The 24,243-nt window shown below is 43.2% G+C and overlaps 1 protein-coding gene across 1 annotated transcript in view; it reads right to left on the bottom strand.

Annotated features, from left to right (window-relative positions):
- LOC143996002 (calcitonin receptor-like) overlaps nt 1-24,243 on the bottom strand; it is a 480,350-nt gene that overhangs the window by 144,877 nt on the left and 311,230 nt on the right. The window contains exon 5 of the mRNA XM_077490789.1: nt 17,009-17,121. Within this exon, the coding sequence (XP_077346915.1) occupies nt 17,009-17,121 (113 nt within the window). The remainder of the gene's footprint in view (nt 1-17,008; nt 17,122-24,243) is intronic.

Here is a 24,243-nt window from a genome sequence, read left to right as displayed (position 1 = left end):
GGAGAGCTACTAATTGTGTGTAGTTTATTAATTTTCTAACGAATACCAAAATTTTTGAATCTGGATTGGTTAAAAAAATGATTGACCAATTCAAATTCTATGTGAAGAATAGCTGGTTGTAGCCCAGGAAGCCGGCTGCTATGCCCTTAACAACTGATGACTCATCAGCTGTCAGCGGGCTTCCCTGCTGAGAGCTGAAATTTAACCAAAACAATGCTGGCAATAGAAAATTCTGAACAAAACACAGCATGGGGTCCCCCCCAATCCATACCAGGCCCTTCGGGTTTGGTATGTATTTTAAGGAGAATCCCACACCAGAAAATGGCATGCCCCCCCAAAAAATCCATACCACACCCTTATCCAAGCTTGCAGCCATGCAGGTCAGGAAAGGGGGGGGGGGGTGCCATACCAGGCCACATACCCTCAACATGGGGACAAGGAGCTTTGGGGTGTGGGGGAGGCAGCTGATGAGCCATTGGTTGTTAAGGACATGGAGGCTGGCTTCCTGGCCCGCTCCTTAACAACCAGCTATCCTCTACACAGAATTAGAATCGGTCCGAAAAAAATTAATTCATTAGAAAACAAATGAACAAAAATAATTTCAATCAATTTCAAAGAAATGTGTTACTATTTAATTCGGAGATTCGGATGTACTGAAAAATTCTTCTGAATTTACACTCGGACTGAAACAAATTGAACATGTCTATTTAAGGCCCTGGCTCCCAGGCTTGGTGCACATTTCACATGTGGGCAGTGTAGGGACAGGTCACCTGTCTGATAGGAATAGGGATTAGAGGCAAGGAGAGGTTCAAGACAAGTAGGGAAAGGAGAGGGACATCCTTCCTGGAGACCTCCCCATTTGGACATGGACTGGCCAGGCCATATTCCACTCCTCAAGACAGACACTATTAGCACATCTGAGACCTTCTCTGCTACACATTGCTTTTGCATTCTGTGAGTGTTCCCGGTCTGGTGCCTTCCTGCTGGGCTGGTTGTGACGCCCTTTAACTTTAATACTTTTTCTCATCAAAACAATTAGATGCATAAATATTACATTGTTGTGTGATGTTTTGTTTTAGCATGAAATAATCACTCCAAGCATGTATTTCTGATATAAAATAATAATTTTATCTCCTCCACAGAAAACAATCACGATCATTGACATTTAGGAGCTAATTGTGCGTAAGAATGAAAACCCATGCAATATTCTGCAAAATGGATTTCTACAATCAATGTACCACAAAAAGTTGATTATTTAAATATAAAGTGTAACTGAGCCATGCAATAAAATCTCTAGTGGGTTGAACACGTCAGTCATAAAAACAAGCAAATGACGGACAGTGATGAAAAACTTCTTTGGTTTACTGAGTAAATTGACCACCATGTATAAAAAATATGCAAGATTTCAAAAAGTAGATATACAGTACTTTCTGTGATTACTCATTTTTTTTTGTAAGAATATTCAAGATGTTTTTTTTTTCTTTTAGTCTGCACATTATTATTGGGGCTACAAATTTTGCTGCCATGTTATACTTGTTTTTTTTAAAATATGGAACATTTTATATTTCTGAATATAACTATGAAAAAACAGTAAGGTGTTGAAAAGAATGGTGGTTTAAATAATTTAATATTTGCAGTATTTGTAGCTGCTAACTTTTAATTTGTAGTTCCTCTATAAATAGTAAAAATATATTTTAAAAAATTGGGCACGTTACATGAGACCCTCCTTGTGCAAAAGAGTCATTCCTGCCTTAAATTTTGTCAGTTTTAATAGTGCATAACAATTTTAATTGTAATGTTAATTTTCCCCCAATTAGGTCATTGTCATATGTGCAAATAATAGACACTATTAGGTTCAGTTACATCAAGAACCCATAACAATGTAGCAAGTGGTATTTTGGTAACAGGACCCTTAACACTGTGGTAACTTGTAGCGGGTATAACCTGGGTAGTGGAAGTGTAAAATACAGATCTCAACACAACCGTTCCTTCTCATTGATTAGCAATGGCTTGCTTAACCCAGCAACTTGACCAACAGGTGGCACACGTTAGAATAAAGCTCGTCAGTTCTTACAAGGCTGCAAGCTCCTTAAGCTCTGAAAGGTAACCATTAGGCTTGTGCAATTTGTTTCGTAATGAATCAAAATTTGGCCAAATGTTGCATCTTTCGGACATTTGGATGCATCCAAATGTCCGAATAAAAAAATAATGAATATCAACTAATACGAAAGAAATGATAGCAGATATAACGAATGAATTCAACATGATTTGGTAATTCGTTAAAGATCTAATGAAATTGGAGTTGGGTTACTAGCAAAGTGCATTCCTGAGAACTGAGTGAGAAGGGTGTTGTATTGTATTTGAGCCGAGGAGAAGAGACATTGTCATTGTGTGTGTTAAAATATTCAATAAACAAACGACTTTCCAAACTACGAATCATTATCACGAATACATATACATACATAAATATCAAATTTCAACTAATACGAATGAAATTTTAGCGCATATAACAAATGAATTCGACAAGATTCGAGAGTCAGTATAACGAATATTGACACTCTACAGAAATAACGATTTATCCGAAAACGTATTAACGTAAAATAAATGAATATAACAGAATTAAATTTTGTATTTTACGAATGGCAACAAACCGAAACTAAACAAAATTTTCCATTGTGCACAAGTCTAGTAACCATTCCTGGACAATTCTTTTGGTGAACACCCTTCAGACAGAATAATTTCCCATAAGGTATCTGGCACCTAGGCGTGCAGAATCTGCTGGACTTCCACCTGATCCCAAATGTCTGGGCTTCCCCATTCCAGAGCCTGCCAGTCCCTTTTAAACATGTTCCTGTCCCTGTTTCTCACTCTGGGCCCCCTTGGCGATGGAAATCATGCTGTTTCTTGCACATCTTCCAAAATGCTTGCCATAATTTCACAAGAGCTCTGTGTCAAAAACAAGTCACAGGCTATACCATACACATCCCAAAATGCCTGCCCAAATCTGATTATTATTATACAGGATTTATATAGCGCCAACAGCACTTAAAAGGGAGACAGTTCAGTTACAATACAATAAAATGCAAGAGGGTTAAGAGGGCCCTGCTCAAAAGAGCTTACAATCTAATAGGGGGGATCAAATGGAAGGTTGTAACTGTGGGGGGTGAGCTAATGGAAGTGATAACAGACTAGTTGGAGGCATGAAAGGCTTCCCTTAAGAGATGAGTTATCAGGGATCACCTGAAGGCAGCCAAAGCAGGAGATAGCTGGACAGATTGCGGTAGAGAGTTCCAGAGGATGGGAGAGGCTCTGGGAAAGTCCTGGAGATGAGCATGGGAGGACAAGACAAAGAAGCTTGAGAGCAAGAGGTCTTGGGAGGAGTGGAGAGGATGGTGTGGGTGAGACAAGATTGATGATGTAGCTCAAGTTGTGAATGGCTTTGTATGATGTGGTTAGTATTTTTAATTTAACTTGCTGGGTGATCGGAAGCCAGTGTAGGGATTGGCGGAGAGGGGTGGCAGACACTGAGTGGTTGGTACAGTAGATGAGTCTGGCAGTAGCATTCATTATAGACTGAAGAGGGGATAGTCTATGGAGAGGTAGGTCTATGAGGAGGGAGTTGCAATAGCTAAGGTTAGTTTGTAGCAAGGCTACAGATAACAAGGGAGTGAATGAGTAGTTTGGTCGTTTCAAAAGTGGCAAATTTTAGAGATGTTACAGAGATGAAGTCTTGAAGCTTTTGACAACGATTGCATTTGTGGCTGAAAGGATAGGCCAGAGTCTAGGATTACGTCTAGCACCCTGGCATGAGGGGAGGGATTGATGGTTGCATTATTGACCTTGGTGGAAAAGTCATGGAGATGGCAGAAGGGAATATTACCAGCTTGGTTTTAGAGAGATTTTGTTTAAGGAAGTGGTGAGACATCCATGCTGATATGTCAGTCAGTAATGTGAGAGGAGACTTAAGGAGTGAGAATAAACTCCTGTTAGACATATGCGATTTGTTATGTTATGAATCAAAGTTTGGACAAAATTTGTGTAATTTGGAGATTCAGGTATGTTCGATTCTCCAAATGAATGAATGAAATACTTGTATAGCGCACAATGCGAACTGAATCGCCTCTAGGTGCTGTGGCGAGCTTTGATCATCTGCTAAAAGAGGAAGGTTTTTTCCTAAAAGCCAGGTGATTTTCTTTCAGGCGGATGTTGATTGGTAGAGCATTCCATAGCCGAGGCCCTTGGACAGCGAATCTCCGATCCCCCTTGGATTTATACCGGGCTTTGGGCACGAGGAGGAGGTTTTTGTTGGCTGATCGAAGACTGCGGTTTGGTGTGTAATGATTTATTTTCTCCATTAGGTATTGCGGAGCTTCTCTATGCACGCATTTGTGGGTGAGGCAAAGGGTCTTGAACGTGATACGATTTTTTACGGTTAGCCAATGTAAGCTCCTCAGCGAAGGAGAGATGGATTCCCAGGGTTTTTTTTCCTGTTATCAGCCTTGCCGCCGTGTTTTGGATCAGTTGTAATCGCGCAAGTTGATATTGTGGTAATCCTATGTAAAGCGAATTTGTGTAGTCCAGTCGTGAATTAATGATTGTTCCAACTACCACTGCTTTGTCATTCTTTGGGATAAAAGGGAGGAGTCTGCGAAGCATGCGCAGCAGATGGTGAGATCCACTGACTACAGATCCTATTTGCGCATCCATTGACTTTTGTGCATCTAAAATGAACCCAAGACTCTTCGCTTTGATCTTTGGGGAGATAGTCTGCCCAAAGACGGTTGGTGGAGACCAGGAGGTTTTGGTTGCGGGCTTATGATTTGGGTGTAAGATAAGAAGCTCTGTCTTTGATTCGTTCAGCTGGAGAGAGTTAGTGGTCATCCAGTCCTCTATTGATTTGAGGCAGTTTTCAAGTTGTTGTTGGTGATCTTTTTTTCCATTGATCCGGAAATAAAGTTGCGTGTTGTCAGCGTAAGAGTGGAAGCAGAGATCTGAGCATCTGATGATTTGAAGGAGTGGGCAAATCACAATAGTAACACATTTAATCGAATCAGACATACATTATAATGAAAACAACAAATTCATTTGTATTCATTTGTGTCATTCGGATGACGTGATGCGATAGTTTTGGCCTTTTGTTAATATTGGAAGCATCTGAAATAACGTAACATCATAGCAAATGGTCCAAATTGATTTGTATCCATTTGTTTATATTCCAATAAGTGTAGCCCGTATATTCTAATAAGATTCTTTTTGTATTATGCCTGAAATTGAGAGACCATTGGTTTAATTTGTATGTGTGCGGCACAACAAACAATGTAAGTTGGGAATAAGGAAATTAATTAAATTTACTAACCTAAAGAAAGAATACGTATTCATTTGGATTTATTCCTTTTATTTGTATGAGAATGGTGTAGTCCTTGACTCTTGGATAATCAGGCCAATGTTTTTGCATTAACATGTAAAATGATTATAAATAATACATGACATATGAAATGGAAAGATATTGCAATAAATACAGTAAGGTAAAAAGGTGAAATAAGATGATTCCTACTTATTGTGTTTGGGTTGGATGGAGGTGGATCCATCAGAATCTCTGAATCATAACAAAACAAATTAACCCAAAATTAATTTAGTTTAATTTGTTACATTCGGATGCACGTGACTCTAGTCAATATCCTCAAATCAGCTCATTCTATTTCTCTTTGTGGGTTAAAATAACAGGGATAAAGCCAGTCATCCAAATTAATAAAATAATATCAGAATTTCTGAAGATACGAATTGATTAAACAAATACACAAAAAAAAATCCGAAATCATTCTAACATAACGATTATGATGAAACAAAATTATTTACTTAAAGTGGAACAGCAGTTTTGTTTTTTCCAGACACATGTTTAACCAGTTGTTCTTGCCATTAGATCCATTATTTCTCTATTTCTTGTAACAGATTCAAGTGGAACTTTAGTCAGAAAAATTAAGTCCTGCTAGATTACTTCATATCAGCCCCTTTTGCAGGTATAGCATGTAAAACATAAAATATAAGTGTTTATACTGTTTAAAATCCAGTAATACACCGTCTCACCCTGTTCTGCACATGCTCAGTTGCAAAAAACATACTGGAGGCAATTTACAGCACATACTATTTGTTGGCATAATTATTAATGTTGAACGTATGTTTCTTGCTAAAGAACATTATTTTTTAATAAGTTGTTATGGGTAAAGTTCCGCTTTAACGAATGAGACTGAAATAAAACAAATTGTTCCATCTTGCACATCTCTGTTCTATTTCAAAAACTGGACACCAAGATGGAGCCTTTAGCCCATAGGAAAAGACAAAATAATCCTATGGTGAGTTCCTCCTAGCACCAGTACTAACCGGAGTAAGCAGCAATAACTCCATTTATTGCTAAAGACAAGGAGGAAGTGATTTATCGATCACTGGACTGCTGAATCACTCTCCAGCACAGCTAACCCAATGGAGCAAAACAGTCAGCCCCCAAGTTTAACTAAGGAATCCCAAACCCTCTTGCCTACAAACCATTATTAGTTTTAACATTTCCAATATTAATGTATGCAACAAAGTACACTGCAAATATATTTGTTAAGACCAAACCTTACAGATACAATAAATAAAGCTAAACTGAAGAATGAGTCACAAGACTCTTAGACAACTCCAGACAAAGGCTCTTTAGATCCTTCATAAATCAACAGTACTGTTCAATGCTAGGTACAAAAGACCAAATAAGGTGATGCTTCTAGAAGAGCGCGCAATCTCTCTATGTTCTCAGTATAAATTCTATAACCTGGTTGTTGGCATAAACAATCACAAATGATCATCATCATCAAAAGCATCATCGTTCACTTTTGCCCAGAAGAGTTTGATCTTCAGATATGGCCTTGGCAAGTTTACTTTCATTAATACAATTCCTGGATACTAGCCAGGTTTTTGAAATCTTTGCCCAAAGTTTAGGGAGGTCCATGAAAAATGGAAAACACTTTTTGGCCAACCCTAACTAAAGGAATGCTGGACACAGATCAACATTTGGGTGGCCCTATTCCTCCCAATGATACCAACGATACGGCAATAATACTCCACTTAATACCAAATGTGGTGATGATTACTACCGCTGATGGCAGGGAAATTTCCACTCCTGCTGGCCATAGTCAAGCCCCCCTAAGGTCTGAAGGGCAATAAACTGTCCCTTTTTTTAGAAAATTTAGAGACCCCTGTTATAATGTATTGAGTGAAAACTTAATGAGATTTTCACAAACTAAATTATGACCTTAAGACTTTATATACAAAATCAGTTGCTGACTGCTCATACAAATAGGAAATTGGTTGAAATGGCTTTCTAACTTGCCTAAAGCAAAACTAAAGACAACACTTTTATAATTCATTTTGAATAGAGTATTACCCCTGTCATGTTTTTTTCACCATCTGTGCCCAACTGGGAAGATTTCCCTTTACTTTCTGTCCTATAGCCACAACAAGACGTTTTACCCCCACCCCCACCCCACCCAACAGTAAATGTAAATGAGGCCTTAGAGATTTACCCTCACTTTCTGTCCTGCTGACAACAGATTCATTGGATGTGAGTGAAAATCAGCAACAAGTATGTAAACTGGCCACACACTGGTACATTTCTTTCAGATTCCTCCATTCTTGCTAAACAGCGTGGATGGATGAATCCCCCTACTGGGCTATTATATTCCGCATCAGGTGACATGATCTTTTTATTTGTCTATGTATTGTGTACATAGTTATGCCGATTTTATATAATTCATGTGGTTCTAAAGGTTTTTTTTTTTATCTTAATGTTTATATACGTTAAGATAAAAAACCTTCTGTGTGCAGCAGCTCCCCTCAGCCCCCCTAATACTTACCTCATCCCCATCTCAATCCAGCAATGTTGCACATGTGCCTTGGCTGTCCAGGACTCTCCCTCCTCATTGGCTGAGGCAGCAACCAGCGCCATAAGCTCCCACTGCTGTCAATTCAAGTCAGTGAGCCAACAGGGATAGAGATGGTGCAGGACTGAGTCGTGGCTCCATGTCTGAATGGACACACAGAGCAGCGGCTTGGCTTGGGTGCCCACAATAGCAAGCTGCTTGCTGTAGGGGCACTCGGCAGGGGTCAGAAGTTTCAACAAGGGAACAGAGAAGAGGAAGATCTGGGCTGCTCTGTGCAAATCCACTGCACAAAGGAGGTAAGTATAACATGTTTGTTATTTTTAAATAAAAAGAACAAGACTTTAATATTATTTTAAAGTGGATATAAATCCTCACATATACCCAAGTGAAGTGAACAGCCTCCGATGAGACATAGAGATTAAATAAATCCTACATAGGTTTTACTTGTATGTCTGCTGTCTTACCCTTTCTACACTCTATGGAAAGTGCAGATCGTGTTAGAAATATTTCTTCCTGTTTCAGCAGTGGGTGTGGAGTCTGGGCTTACACTGTGTGTGAGCTGATTGGAGGAAAGGCACACCCCCTCGCTCCTCATAGGCATAGCAACAAAGGGACATGTAGAGCTGTAGTCTGAGTAGACAAGCTCACTGCTAATCTCCCTCTAAGCACCCTCCCCAACACACATTTTCAGCTGCTGTTATCTTGTGTTGGAGAAATTGTCAGAAGTGACTCTGCTAATAACATAGGAACGAAGCACCAGAGAAAAACGGCACTTAGAGCTTTGGAGAAAGATAGATAAACACTACAGGTATATGTGTCTAGGTCAAATTGCATGAATCAGTTTTACAGCCACTTTAAGCATGATAAAGTCCTTCTGATTTTCTTTCCGCTGTTCTGTTCCTAGTTATCCACATGTAAAGAAAAACCAAGCTATTGAAATCTTTCAAAGTCATAATGGTTTTCTTAACAGGACTGGTGATTATGGTGTTTTTGACTGGCAAATGGGGTTACAGGGACAAATATAATAAATGTGCAGGGCATCAATACAAGATCATAAATTCTGTGATGAATAATTATCCACAGGCACAACCAAAAACATTTTTTTATTCATGAAAATCAACATCAAACATGTGGTGAAACTTCACAAATTGCTGTGCATAATACATTTTACTGCGAAAATGTCCACAAAGGCAAATAATCAAAATAATAACAAAAAAACAAAAGCAAAACAGTCCACTCTCAAGACGTTCCCTCTCGGGAACGTAAAGTGCCAGAGTGGAGTGATTGAGTGCCATCATCACACATGGCATCACATGGTTTCACCCTCAATCCTCCCAAAAGAAGGAAAGCCAGGATACCTGCACCACCCCATCCCTTAGAATGGACCTCACCCCCCTGTTTATATGAAACCGCCAACATTGACACCTTCCCACCTGCCTTGGTGTCCCTTTGTTGAACTGTTTTGTCGCTTGGTTTAGTTCTGCTTTAAAAAGTGGTCACATGATCAGTAGCCAGTCCCACCAATTACTGACCATTAGTGGGGACCAAATAGTTGTTTTTTTACAGCTAGATATCTGTCCTAAGTGCCCTCTCAAGCATCATGATATGGGTATGTTTCTCATACTATGGTGTTGGGCCTATTTATCGCACACCAGGGATCATGAATCAGTTTGAATAAATCAAAATACTTGAAGAGGTCATGTTACCTTATGCTGAAGAGGAAATGCCCTTGAAATGGGTGTTTAAACAAGACAAAACACACCAGTCAATGAGCAGCATCTTGGTTCCAGAACAACAAGATTAATGTTATGAATAGTGATGGACGAACTTCCGACGGGACGTTTCGCGAACGCGGACCACGAGCGCGGCCGATAGTTCGCGAACCGTAATGTTCGCGGCAGGCCCCATTGAACTCAATTGGAGGCGAACTTTGCAAACCTGCAGGCCAAATTTGCAGCCACAAAATAATTACTAGCTGTGCAAACATAGTCCCACCACATGGCCAATGACATAACACATGTATGAGGTGAATCTGGGATCGACAACTACAAGCATTCTTTTTTTATATGTGAAATTGTGACAATTCAGGACTGTGGAGCGCATGAAGGCAATGGAGGAGAGGGAAGGTCAGGGTAGGCAAAGAAGAGGGTGCAGGAGATGATCACCAGCAGCGTGACATACAGCAATGACACCTGCACCGTGATAGAGTGATCTGACACCAGCACCGTGATAGAGAGCACTGACATCAGCAGCGTGACATAAAGCACTGACACCAGCACCGTGATATACAGCACTGACACCAGCACCGTGATAGAGAACACTGACATCAGCAGCGTGACATACAGCAATGACACCTGCACCGTGATAGAGTGATCTGACACCAGCACCGTGATAGAGAGCACTGACATCAGCAGCGTGACATAAAGCACTGAAACCAGCACCGTGATATACAGCACTGAAACCAGCACCGTGATATACAGCACTGACACCTGCACCGTAAGCAGCCCCAGGAGGAAGTCAGCATAGCACAGGGATGGTGGGAGCCCCTCATAATGAGCATAGCACAGGGATGGTGGGAGCCCCTCATAATATGCACAGCAGAGGTACAGCCCCAGGAGGAAGTCAACACAGCACAGGGATGGTGGGAGCCCCTCATAATAAGCAGCCCCAGGAGGATGTCAGCATAGCACAGGGATGGTGGGAGCCCCTCATAATAAGCAGCCCCAGGAGGAAGTCAGCACAGCACAGGGATGGTGGGAGCCCCTCATAATGAGCATAGCGCAGGGATGGTGGGAGCCCCTCATAATATGCACAGCAGAGGTACAGCCCCAGGGGGAAGTCAGCACAGCACAGGGATGGTGGGAGCCCCTCATAATAAGCAGCCCCAGTAGAAATATGACACCGCTCAACCTCTTCAAACAGGAGGGTACGGGCATATAGTACGGTGTGCTTTTTTTGGACAAGGAAGTGAGCCAAATGAAGAAAGAAGGTCTGTGTGCTCGATTAAAAAAAGTTGTTTATAGACATATACATGGTCTACTGGTCACATGTGTTGAATTCCTCCGAGATCCATGCCTCATTCATTTTTAGAAATGTGAAGTAGTTAACACTGTCGTGAGCTAGGCGAGTACGCTTATCGGTCACGATCCCCCCTTCTGCGCTGAACGTCCTTTCAGGCAGGACACGGGATGAGGGGCAAGCCAACAGTTCGATTGCAAATTGGGCAAGCTCTGGCCAGAGGTCAAGCCTGCCCACCCAGTAGTCCAGGGGTTCATCACTCCTCAGAGCGTCCACATCGGCCGTTAACCCGATGTAGTCGGACACCTGACGGTCTAGGCATTCCCTGATGCTGGATCCGGGTGACACCTGTCGATGGGTCGGCTGAAAGAATGACCTCATATCAGAAGTCACCAACACATCTTCAAACCGGCCTCTTCTTGCAGGCGCTGTTGGATTGGTACCCACACCTCCTTCTCTGGGAGTGGGAATTGCTCCTCTGCCAGTGCATGCAAAAGCAGAATGCAGCATTTCTCGAAGCAAGGCCTGGAAGTGCTCCATTCTGACAGCCCTCTGTGACGGCGGTAACATTTCCGCCATTTTGTGTTTGTACCGGGGGTCTAAGTACTTTGCCACCCAGTACTGGTCCTTGACCCTTATGCTTTTTATACGGGGGTTCCTATTAAAACACTGGAGCATAAAGGCCCCCATTTTCACTAAACTGGAAGCGATGTGGTGGCCTGGCTCCTGCTCATTATCCAGGATAATGTCGTCCTCTTCATTCTCCTCACCCCATCCACGCACAACAAAAGGGATCCCAGAAAGGTTTAAAGCATGCTCTTCTTGCTCCTCCTCATCCGCCCCGGCACCATCCTACTCTGACTCCTCTTCAGACTCCTGTTGTTCACTTGTCTCAGATAGAGTAGCCCCCCCTGGGAATTCATCCAGCATTGCGACGTCCTCATCTTCCCGCTCCTGCTCCTCCACAGCATGATCAATGACACGACGCAATGCACGCTCCATAAAGAAGGCATAAGGTACCATGTCACTGATGGCGCCATGGCTGCGACTGACCAGTTTGGTGATCTCCTCAAATGGCCGCAGAAGTCTGCATGCGTTGCGCATGAGCAGCCACTGGCGCAGTGAAAAAAAAACCAGCTCCTCAGAACCTGTTCTGCCGCAGAGTTCATACAGGTAGACGTTAACTGCACATTTCTGCTGGAGCAGCCTATCAAGCATATAGAAGGTTGAGTTCCATTGCGTCGGGCAATCGCAAATAAGACGTCTGACCGGCAGATTGTGTCGCCGCTGAATGTCAGCAAGGCGAGCCATGGCCGTGTAAGATCTTCTGAAATGGGCCGAGATTTTCCTTGCCTGCCGCAAGATATCCTGGACCCCATGGTATTTGACAATGAATCGCTGCACGACCAAGTTTAAGACGTGTGCCATGCATGGCACGTGCGTAATTTTGCCCTGTTTCAATGCACTAAGCAGATTGGCACTGTTTTCACACACCACTTTACCAACTGTCAAATTGAGCGGTGTTAGCCACTGATCTGCCTGTGAACACAAAGCTGAAAGGAGTGCCGGGCCAGTGTGGCTCTTGGCTTCCAGACACAACAGACGCAGCACGGCATGGCAACGTCTCACCTGGCATGTCGAATAGGTTCTGGGGAGCTTGGGTGGCGCAGCGGAAGAGACGTTGGAAGTTGAAAAGGAGGAGTCAGCCGAGGAGGAGAGGGAGGAGGATGGAGTAGGAGGAGGAGGAGAAGAAGAGCCAGGCCTGCATGAAATCTGTGGCGGTAAAACCAAATCTACACGCACCGACACTGTGTGCCAGAGATACATTCACTTGCCGCTGAACATGGCCATATAGATCTGGGATGCCCTTCTCTGAGAAATACTTCCTTCCTGGGACCTTCCATTGTGGTGTTCCAATGGCCACAAATTTTCGAAAAGGCCTCCGAGTCCACCAGTGGCAGTAGTTGGCGGGCTATCAGTTCTGACAAGCCAGCTGTCAACCGTTGGGCAAGAGGGTTATCCGGCGTCAACATTTTTTTATGCTCGAACATTAGGCCCACGGAAGCCTGCCTTTTTGCAGAAAAACGTGAGCTTGGCGTGATGGATGGTGGAGTGGAGGACAATTGTGAGGAGAGAGGAGAAGGAGAAGTAGAAGATGCGGCTGGACGGTGAGAGCCTGGAGTGTGGCTTTGTGTGTTCCGTTGCTCCCACTGGGCTCGGTGATGGCTGCTCATGTGCCTTCTTAAGGCGGTTGTCCTAGGTGAGGGTTGGGCTTACCGCTACTAATGCGATGACTGCAAAGATTGCAGATGGCAACACTATTGTCAGCAGCGGAAACGTTAAAAAAAGCACACACTGCGGAGCCATGTGCCGGCGTCCTGGGAGCGCCAGATGTGACCGTACATGGTCGATGACTCACTCCTGATACATTAGCAGTCTGCTTTGTCCCTCCTGTGCAATGTAAGTTATTCCTGCTTCTCCTCCCTATTTGCTGGTCCATATCTCCCTCTGAACTCCCCTCCTCTTCCTCTCTTGTGGGCACCCACGTGACATTACTAGACACGTCATCATCGACGTCGCCTTCCCCACCACTATAAGTAGAGATCTCGGAGTAGGCAGCAACACCGGGGACCAACCTCCTCCTTGGGCTGATCTGGGTACTGTCGTCAAAAATCAGAAATGTCTTGATATGGATCGGAAAATAATTCCTGTGACTCAAGCGGAAGGTATGTGGTGGTGGTGGTGGTGTTGTTGGTGGTAGTGTCTTTGGGGGTGCACATAGCAGAGAGTGAAGAAGAGGGTGCAGATCGAGAGGATGAGGAGGGTGCAGAAGAGTAAGGCTGAGTGAGCCACTCAACCAAGTCTGGTGCATCCTTTAAAGTAATTGAACGCACCTTCTGCAACTTCCCACTTTGGCTCAAGCCTGTTGCTCCTGCCCTACCCCTACCACCCCTGCGGAAGGGCCTGCCTCTTCCTCTGCCTGTAATTTTTTAAATGACCCTGTGACAAAACTCTTAGTCCTATACTGATAAAGGACTGCTGCAGTATAGGGCAGCAGTCAGCAGTAGTGCACCTCAACCCTATATATTGTGGACCTATACCAGTCCTTAAGGTATAGCAGACTGTACCTCACTCAACCCTATGTACTGTAGTACGCTATACCTTACCAGTCCTTATAAGGACCTTTGTGGAACTAGTAGGTTGTGATTAGCAGACTGTACCTCAGTCCCTATACTGATAAAGGACTGCTGCAGTATAGGGCAGCAGTCAGCAGTAGTGCACCTCAACCCTATATATTGTGGACCTATACCAGTCCTTAGGGAATAGCAGACTGTACCTCACTCAACCCTATGTACTGTAGTATGCTATACCTTATCAGTCCTTATAAGGACCTTTGTGGAACTAGTAGGTTGTGATTAGCAGACTGTACCTCAGTCCCTATACTCATGAAGGACTACTGCAGCAGAAGGGCAGCAGTCAAGTATAATATTCTTTCTATATTTGGAAGAAAGAATATTATACGTATACAAGCCTATTGCCATACCAGTCCTGAAAAGAACCTTTGTGGACCTAATAGTAACAGCTACTGATTAAACTGACTGTCCCTCACTGCCACACACAGCTTCCTGCCTGTCCCTATTTAAACTGACAAAACACATGCTGCAGTAACAATAACTTGAATAGCATTCAAAACTTTATCCTGTACTACTTTACCATACCAGTCCTGAAAAGGACTTTTGTGGACCTAATAGTAACAGCTAATGATTAAACTGACTGTCCCTGCTGCACACAGCGTCCTGTCCCTCTATCTACACTGACAAAAGACAGGCTGCTGTAACAATGACTTGAATAGCAGTGCCTCAAACCTAAATCCTGAACTACACCTAACACCTATACCATACCAGTCCTTAAAATAACTTTTGTGGACCTAATAGCTAGCGATTTGGGTCACTGCAGTCTCTCCCTGCTCCACACAGCAACCTCTCCATATAGTGACATACGAAAGAATGTAAAATGGCCACCGGATCGGGTCTATTTATAAGTTAGGGGGAATGTCCAAGTGTCCATGTTCTGTAATGTCTCAATTGGCTGTCCTGTTCCACATGATGGATGTGTCATCATAGGTCAAAGTTCTTTTACACAGTAAACACGGAAGTCCGCCGGGCGAACAGCGGCAATAGTCCGCCGATCGGGCGGACCGCGAACAGCTGAAATTCGCCGTGAAACGACCACCGGGCGAACCGTTCGGCCATCCCTAGTTATGAAGTGGTCAGCCCAATCCCTGGATCTTAATCCAATAGAAAACTTGTGGGGTGACATCAAAAATGCTGTTTCTGAGGTAAAACCAAGAAATTCAGAAGAACTGTAGAATGTAGTGCAATCGTCCTGGGCTGGAATACCTGTTCACAGGTGCCAGAAGTTGGTTGACTCCAGACAACACAGATGTGGAGCAGTTGTCAGAAACCATGCTTATGCAACTAAATATTAGTTCAGGGATTCACAGGAAAGATAAATCTTCAAGCATTTTTCAGACATAAAAAGCTGTAAAAAAAACAACCCTTTGGTCCCTATTAATGCATGGTAACTGGTGGGACTGGCCCCTTATCATGTGACCACTTTTTTAAGTGGAACTAAACCCAGCAATTAACCAATTCCCACCCGCCCAACGTCATATGACGTCGTCAAATTTGAGAGGTGATATCTGAATGATGCTTGCAGTTACACGCATCAATCAGATATCTTCTTTTTCAGCCAGCGATTCCCTTCATCATAAAAACAATCATAGAGGCTGTGCAGCCACTTGATTGTCCTTACAGATGGAGGGATATCCCCCCCTCCCGCCGCCCTCTGGTGCTTCTCCAGGCTCGCACCTGCGATCAGCGAACCGGAGAAGGGACCGACCAGTGCTGGATGGTAACCATAGAGATTTTCAGTGGGCCAGACGGTCTGCAAAGTCTCTATGATCGTTCAGAGGTCGGGCGCGATGTTATGACGTCACGCCTGGCCTCTGCATCTGAAAAAATGCTTCCGCCATGGCTGAAAAGCCAGGATCATTTTTTGTTTTTTATAATTTTTAAGCACTCCCAGCCTAGAGGCAAGATCTGGGGACTTATTGATCCCATATCTCACTGTAAAGAGTACCTAGCAAGCACTATTCCGTTTACAAGGGATGTTTAAATTCCTTGTAATAGGAAAAAAAGTGATACAACAAAAAAAATGTAAAAAGAAAGCATCAAACTTGAAAAATAAAAGTAAAAATAATAATACATTTTTTTTTTTTTTTAAACGCTCTGTCCCCGCGTGCTCGCTCGCAGAAGCAAACGCATACCTAAGTCGTGCCCACATATGTAAACGGCTTTTAAATCACACATGTGCGGTATCGCCACGAACGTTAGAGCGAGAACAAAATTTCTAGCCCAAGAACTCCTCTGTAACTCAAAACATGCAACCTGTAAAAAAATTTAAAGCACCGCCTATGGGGATTTTTAAGTACTGATGTTTGGCGCCATTCCACGAGTGTGTGCAATTTTGAAGTGTGACATGTTAGGTATCTATTTACTCAGCTTAACATCGTTTTTCACATTATGCAAAAAAATGGGCTAACTTTATTGTTCTTTTGTTTTTTTTATGCATAAAACAGTCGCAAATACCGAGCAAGATAAAAAGTTATTATGACTGCCATTTTATTCTCTAGGGTCTCTGCTAAAAAAACATGCATAATGTTTGGGGGTTCTGTGTAATTTTCTAACAAATAAATGATGATTTTTTACATGTAGGAGAGAAATGTCAGAATTGGCCAGGTAGGCAAGTGGTTAAATGGTTTCCCAAAACAGTTCAACAAAGGGACACCAAGGCAGGTGAAAAGGGGTTAATGGTAGCGGTTTCATATAAACAGGGGTGTGAGGTCCATTCTATGGGATGGGGTGGTGCGGGTATCCTGGCTTTTCTTCTTTTGGGAGGATGGGGGGGGGGGCTTTTTAAAACACTGGCCAGACCTGTATCAACATCCATATGTTAAAAATTATATATTTTCTTGATGTGGATAACAGTCCACCTCACACACACCTTTAACTCACCTTTAGTTTCTCATTAGTAAAAGTGATGCACATTGTATAGTTGGACCATGTCCGGTTGCTTTCGGGGTGCTGAAACCAACTTCCCTTTTCATCACAATATTTGGAAGCTTTCTCTAAAATAAAAGAAGCATATAGAAAAAAAAAAATCTGGTATATAGATGAATGCATTTACAAATCTGAAATATTTTGAAGCAGTTACTATACTATAGTGATAATTGCGCAGTCATCCCCAATCTGTTCCCACAGTTGGGAGCATGAAATTGTCTGACGCCTCAAGAGTAAGGATGAGCCAAACACCCCCCTGTTCGGTTCGCATCAGAACCTGCGAACAGACCTAAACTTCGTGTGAACTTTAGAACCCTATTAAAGTCTATGGGACTCGAACGTTCAAAATCTAAAGTGCTAATTTTAAAGGCTAATATGCAAGTTACTGTCCTAAAAAGTGTTTGGGGACCTGCCCCAGGGGGCGTGGATCAATGCAAAAAAAGTTTTAAAAACGGCCGTTTTTTCAGGAGCAGTGATTTTAATAATGATTAAAGTGAAATAATAAAAGTGTAATATTCCTTTAAATTTCGTACCTGGGGGGTGTCTATAGTATGCCTGTGAAGGGGCGCATGTTTCCCGTGCTTAGAACTGTCCCTTTTTTCAAAAGTGTGTTTGTCTTATTTAACCATTTTTTGCACTTTCTTTGTGAAATGGTAGAGGTACTTTTGTACCCCCTTACCACTATATTATATATAAAGGAAAGTACCCCCAGGTACAAAGGGGACTTTTAGGAAAAAAATGCAAATATTTTATTTTAGAAAAATAGAAACTTTATTGAGTAAAAAACCCTGTCATAAACAAACATGTTTCTTTACGACAGGGTTTTTTACTCAATAAATTTTCTATTTTTCTAAAATATTTGCATTTTTTCTAAAAGTTCGCTCTTAAAGTCCCCTTTGTACCTGGGGGTACTTACCTTTATATATTATTAGGTCCCGGGATGTTTCTTTATTTCCAAAATTGTGGCAAAAAATGATATCACCTTTTGCTGGTATCTACTTTCCATAAAAAAAGTAATTTCTGGAACATTCATACTATGCTGGCATTTTTATTTTACTAGAAAGTAAAGGAAAGTAAAGGAAATTTTTATAGTAAAAAACAAAACAAAAAACAAACAAAAACAAAACAGTGGTTATTAAATACCACCAAAAAAAGTTGTATCTATCTCATAAAAATGTATACAACTCATTTGGGTACAGTGTTGTGTAACCAGGATAATTGTCAGTCGAACTATGACAGCACTGAAAACAGAATGGACTGGTAATAAAGAGATTACAGACTGGTACTCAAGTGGTTAATGTACCTTCACCGGGGACAGTCACTGATCATTAAGATTCTTCACACCAAAGTTCTAGCCGAGGTCTCTGCAGCTTCACTCCACTTTGGCTTACTCAGCTGATTGAGTTAGGAAACTTTTACCAATCTGTTTCAGAGTGCTGCAAATGTCGGCTTAATACCGGAGAAAATTATGATTTTTAGCCTCCATTTTTCATTGTAATGATCCTTGCAAATAACATTTCTCTTCACCTCCAGCTATAATTAAAATGTTTATAGATTCTGCACTTTCTGTACAAGCAGAACTGTCGGTTGGGTATGAACGGATAATCTATTAGAAGACCGCCAACGGTATTGCGCTTCGCTCGGTCTTGTAAAGTAGTTTTATCATTTTGTGTTGATGCATTCATTTTGGTTTCATTTTGAATGGGGAACGAAGATCAAATCAGGAGATTTCAGCAGAGAAGTCTTTCAGCGGCCCTGACAAATCTGGAACGGTTTTGGTAATTGAGATAAACACAAGTACAGGGTTTTTTTTTTTGGGTGTAATGTATTTTTCAAGAAAATAAAGTGCAGCATTGGCTGCAAGGATTTAGTCTAGTATATTAATGGGAAACTAAATGATGAACTTGCGAAAGTCTTCGCATTTCGTGAATGCCTATTGTCGGCAATGCATTACCATGAAGGCATCTCATTTATTTTTAAATAACATAGGCAGATGGGTATGAATGAGACAATGAATAAAAGAGGTTATGTCTCCAACACACAGCTTAATAGGCAGTTTATGGTTAATATATGTAGCGATGCCCCTGTGGGGTCACTGCGTGTTCTTTTTTTGTTCTTATTAGGGGATTCAACTTGAATGGGAAAAGGGGCATGGGTTGCCCAGATAATGAATACTTCTTAACAGTGGCAGCCTGTCCATAGGGGGTCAACCGGGCGCCGCCTCCCCCCCACCCCTCGGAGTCACAAAAAGAAAAATTCCTTTAACATAGTGCACTGTGTTCGGGGCGCCGGACGCAGTGCACTATGGGAAGCAACATCATCATCATGAGATTGCAGACATGGCGCTTCATTTGCAGGCTCTTGACCCGCCTTGCGGCACAATACAAAATGCCAATACTGTGATTCTACAGGCGGGAGCATTGTTGTTCAAATCTCAAGGTCACTTCCGGGTTTTGTGAAACAGACGAAAGCCGGAAGTGATGTTGGCAGCTCCGTTCTTCGGCCCGAGCGGAGCTGCAGGAAGGAAGGTAAGAGAGCGCGCCACATTCTGAAGTACTGGCGGAGTTTTCCGATAATAATGTTCTCCTCAAACTTTGCTAAATCATCTCCCTGTGCCCTGTGACAAAGTGACTGCGTGCAAACATTATTTTACCCGCAAAGGAATTAATTGACATTTCTGTGTGTGAAACAAAAGTTTTGGGCGGGGCCTCTCATTAATGTTCAGTAACATGGGGTTTTAATACCAGTCCTATGTGGTCTCTATGTGACAGTGCACTGCAAGAGCTGTATGGGACAAAGAATCATATTCACATACAATTATAATTGTAGCGCTGGCTCCTGAAGAGCACGCGCTATGAATTTTTTCATTTAACTTTTCCCTTGAACCGCAGTTTGGTTTTGGGTTTAACCACTTCCCACCCAGCCAATGTACATATACGGCCGGGTGGGAGCTGCCTCCTTCTGACTGGATGTTCAGGAACATCCTTCAGAAGGAGGGGGATCGCGCGCGTGCGTGCCCGCGCAGCGGCGCAATCCCGATGCGCTCGTGTCACCTGGACACAGCGCATCTCGGATCGGCAGGAGGGCTCTGTGATTGTCCCTCCTGATCACATGATGGCTGTGTCCAATCACAACTGTCATGTGATCAATCAACAGCCAGTTGCTAGGAAATCGGCTCTCCTCTCCTCACACGGAAGTCGTCGCTGAGGAGAGGAGAGCAGATCGCTGCAGCCGGCTGGTGATCAGTGAGTATGAGCTGTTTTTACAGCTTTTTACTCACTGATCACTAGTCTACTGTAAACACACATCACCACACAGTGTAAACACACATGTCCCCAAATCACACATGTCCCCACACATGTCCCCAAAACACACATGTCCCCAAATAATAAAAAGGCATGTCCCCAAATAAAAAAATATATGTCCCACTAAAATCACATGTCCCAATGATTATCTGCACACACAACGGAATTTTTTTTACCAAAAACATGTAGCAGAATACATTTTGGCTTAAATTTATGACAAAATTAGATTTTATTGGATTTCTTTTAAAATAGAAAAAAGAAAATATTTTTTTTTTTTCCAAATTTCCGCTTTTTTTGCGCTTATATCGCAAACAATAAAAAACTGAGTCGTGGATAAATACCACCAAAATAAAGCTCTATTTGTGCAAACAAAATGATAAAAATTTCATTTGGGTACAGCGTAGCACGACCTGTCATTGAAATTGCGAGAGCGATGAAAGCTGAAAATTGGGCGAAAGTGCCCTGTATTGTAGTGGTTAATTACGTAAAATTTTGACCTCAGTACCAGTCTGGCTGGACTGCATGGTGTTCTGCCTGACCATAGGTGGCACTGTCATCCCTGGCATCTACCTCGGGAAAACCCTAGACGCACACGAGGTCAGGAAGGTAACGGTAATTAAATCAGCCGCTCCTTGGGAGGTCATTGCTACATAATATATACTAAAATGTGTATTAAATATGGCTTCCTCCACCCAAGCAACAGGATCTCAAAAAAAAAATGTTGTAATGAAAAAATAAAATAAAAAAACAAAGCTCAAAACAGGCTGCATTTTATGTGACACAGGCTGCATGTAAGGAGGGACTCTGCTGGGGGCACCTGACACCATCTGGTGGCAGGCGACGTGGCTAGTGACACGCTCAGGGCTCCCACTGATTCTGCATTATGGTGAGTTGAATGATTTCATTTTATATTACAATGTAATAATAAAAATAATGTGCTTCAATCATCCTGACACCATCTGCTGATTGTTAAACTTTCTAGAACACACATATTTCTATTGTTGTGTAGGATCTGGGCCTGCTGTCCCTCCATCCCTCTCTCCCTCTCCCTCCATCCCACATTCATCTCAGACGCCAACCAAACCACCTTAGAGCCACGCCCACTATTTTGCTGAAACCACACCCATTTTCACCAAGTGGGAGGGGTCAAAAAGGAAGGGTGGGGTTTGGCAACCCCCCACCATAAAACTTCACAAGCTGCCACTGTTTTTTAATGAAATCAATGTTGGTTGAGTTTAGATATGACAGTCTCTTCCTCTGCACATCTCCTCCAGCACACTACTTGAGATCACTTGCTTCACTTCCCTGTCCAAATCTAGGTTCCTGTCTCCATAAGTGCATGGCTAGGCCTCACTCTGAATAAGTCCTAACATTTTCCTAATAGCCCATTACAGACAGGTGTCTGCAGTCCCCTTTGCAGTAACAACCGTTTTAGTAGAGAAGAATAAATGTGCTAACTGACACTTGGTGGACTACTGATCCCAGCACGTCTGATGCAAATCCTGCAGGCCCTTGTGGCTGCAATGACTTGACTCCAAAACATCACCACAGTCTCTCCATATCCAAATCCTGGCATGTCTCTCCCAGAGCTTCACACTGTGCTTCTCACTCACCGACCCTGGCATGGATCCCTCCTGAATGACTTTCCTGGCAGTGCTCCCAACTGTCGTCTTACTGCTCCTGTTTCAGGACACCTCTCAAAGACCATGTAGAGAGAGGCTCCCACGACAGTCTAACACTCCATCATTCAGTTCTTCCACACAACAAATCCTCCCACAGAAGGCTGACCATGGGTATATATAGGAGGCCTGCCCCCTGCCAATCCTAGTTGGGAATTGAGCAGGACTCCCACATACACCCCATGTCACTCCAGCGCTCTGCCCTGCCTCTTTTCTAGAACCTTCTGAAAACCAGAGGAGGCGCCCAAGAGCCTGAGCACATGTGAAGCACCTGCTTCTACACGAAACCACTCCCCTGCCCCCAGTTCAAAACAGACAGGCCCAGCTCACAGCATAGGCCTGCCTAAATTTACCTGCGCTGACAGTACAAAACAAATCCACTACTCTAGCACCTATTTAACCACTTGAGACCCGCGCTATAGCCGAATGACGGCTACAGCGCGGATCTCCTTTGCCGGGACTACGTCTATTGACGTCGTCCCGTGCACGAGCGGCCTGCGCGCCCCCCTGAGGGGCGCACGCGGCGCGCTCTGTGATCGGCGAGTCTATGAGACTCGCCTGATCACTGATCCGAGCAAAGGGTCGATCCCGACCCCTTATCACGTGATCAGCTGTCAGCCAATGACAGCTGATCATGTGATACAACGGAGCCGGTAATCGGCTATTATTCCTCCTCGCGCTGAAAAAAAAAGAGCCGATCACCGGCGGCCGTGATCGGGACATCAGTCCCGATCACGGCGAGCCCTGCCAGTGCCCACCTGCCCCCTGCCAGTGCCCACCTGCCCCCTGCCAGTGCCACATCAATAAAAAATGTGTCCCCCTCTGTCAGTGCCACCCAGCAGTGCCCATAGTGCCACCCAGCAGTGCCCACAGTGCCACCCAGCAGTGCCCACAGTGCCACCCAGCAGTGCCCACAACAAAGGTGCTGCACCCCAGTGCCACATATCTGTGCCCATCAGTGTCATCTACCAGTGCCCATCAGTGCCCAGCAGTGCCGCCCATCAGTGCCCAGCAGTGCCACCTATCATAGCCACCTATCAGTGCCCATCAGTCCCATCTATCAGTGGTACCTATCAGTGCCCCTTAGTGCCACCCATCTGTGCCACCCATCCGTGCCATCTTATCTGTGCCCATCTTTGCCCATCAGTACCACCTTATCTGTGCCCATCGGTGCCGCCTTATCTGTGCCTATTAGTGCCGCCTTAACTATGCCTATCAGTGCCCACCAGTGCAGCCTATCAGTGCCCACCAGTGCAGCCTGTCAGTGCCCACCAATGCAGCCTATCAGTGCCCACCAATGCAGCCTATCAGTGCCGCCTCATCAGCGCGCTTCAATGAAGGAGAAAAATGACCTGTTTGCAAAATTTTATAACAAACTATTAAACATGATTTTTTTTTTTTGCATATTTTTTTGTTTGTTTAGCAAAAAATAAAACTCCCAGCTGTAATTAAATACCACCAAAAGAAAGCTCTATTTGTGGGAAAAAAATGATAAAATTTTCATTTGGGTACAGTGTTGTATGCCCGCGCAATTGTCATTCAAAGTGCATCAGCGATGAAAGCTGAAAATTGGTCTGGGACTGAGGGGGGTTTAAGTGCCCAGTAAGCAAGTGGTTAAGGTAGAGGGTACTACATATAGATAACATATCATCTTCAAATGTAGAAACAACAGAAACATTTAGGTTGATTTACTAAAGGCAGATCCACTTTGCACTACAAGTGCACTTCAGTCATTGTAGATCTGAGGGGGTGTGCAAGAAAAAAAAAAAAAAACAGCATTTTTGCTTGTACATGATTGGATGATAAAATCAGCAGATCTTCCCCTCAGATTTACACCGACTGCACTTCCAAGTGCACTTGTAGTGCAGAGTGGATTTGCCTTTAGTAAATCAACTCCACAGTGTACCAAACCACTTTAACTAATTTAGAAGGTAAAATTGCACTTATATTGAAGAGACTTGATCAGGACATATCACCCATTCCGGAGAAATTTTGATTTGTGCCAAAAGATGTTTTCTTACAAGGTAGCCGCCAGTTATTATTATACAAGATTTATATTGCGGCAACAGTTTGTGCAGCTCTTTGCAAAACAGGGAGAAACAGTCAGAGCTGGATTTAGAGCTTGGGGGTCCTGGGGCACTTCAAGTTTGGGGGGAGGGGGGCTCAACATAGAAATTAAATGATATGACAAAAAAAAAAGACTAAA

Source organism: Lithobates pipiens, unplaced genomic scaffold, assembly GCF_037356315.1.
Source record: "Lithobates pipiens isolate NorthernLeopardFrog02 unplaced genomic scaffold, aLitPip1_a1.2 Scaffold_19, whole genome shotgun sequence".
NCBI lineage: Eukaryota > Metazoa > Chordata > Amphibia > Anura > Ranidae > Lithobates > Lithobates pipiens.
The sequence above is the reverse complement of the archived record's forward strand: the minus strand, read 5'-3'. Positions and strand labels throughout refer to the sequence as shown.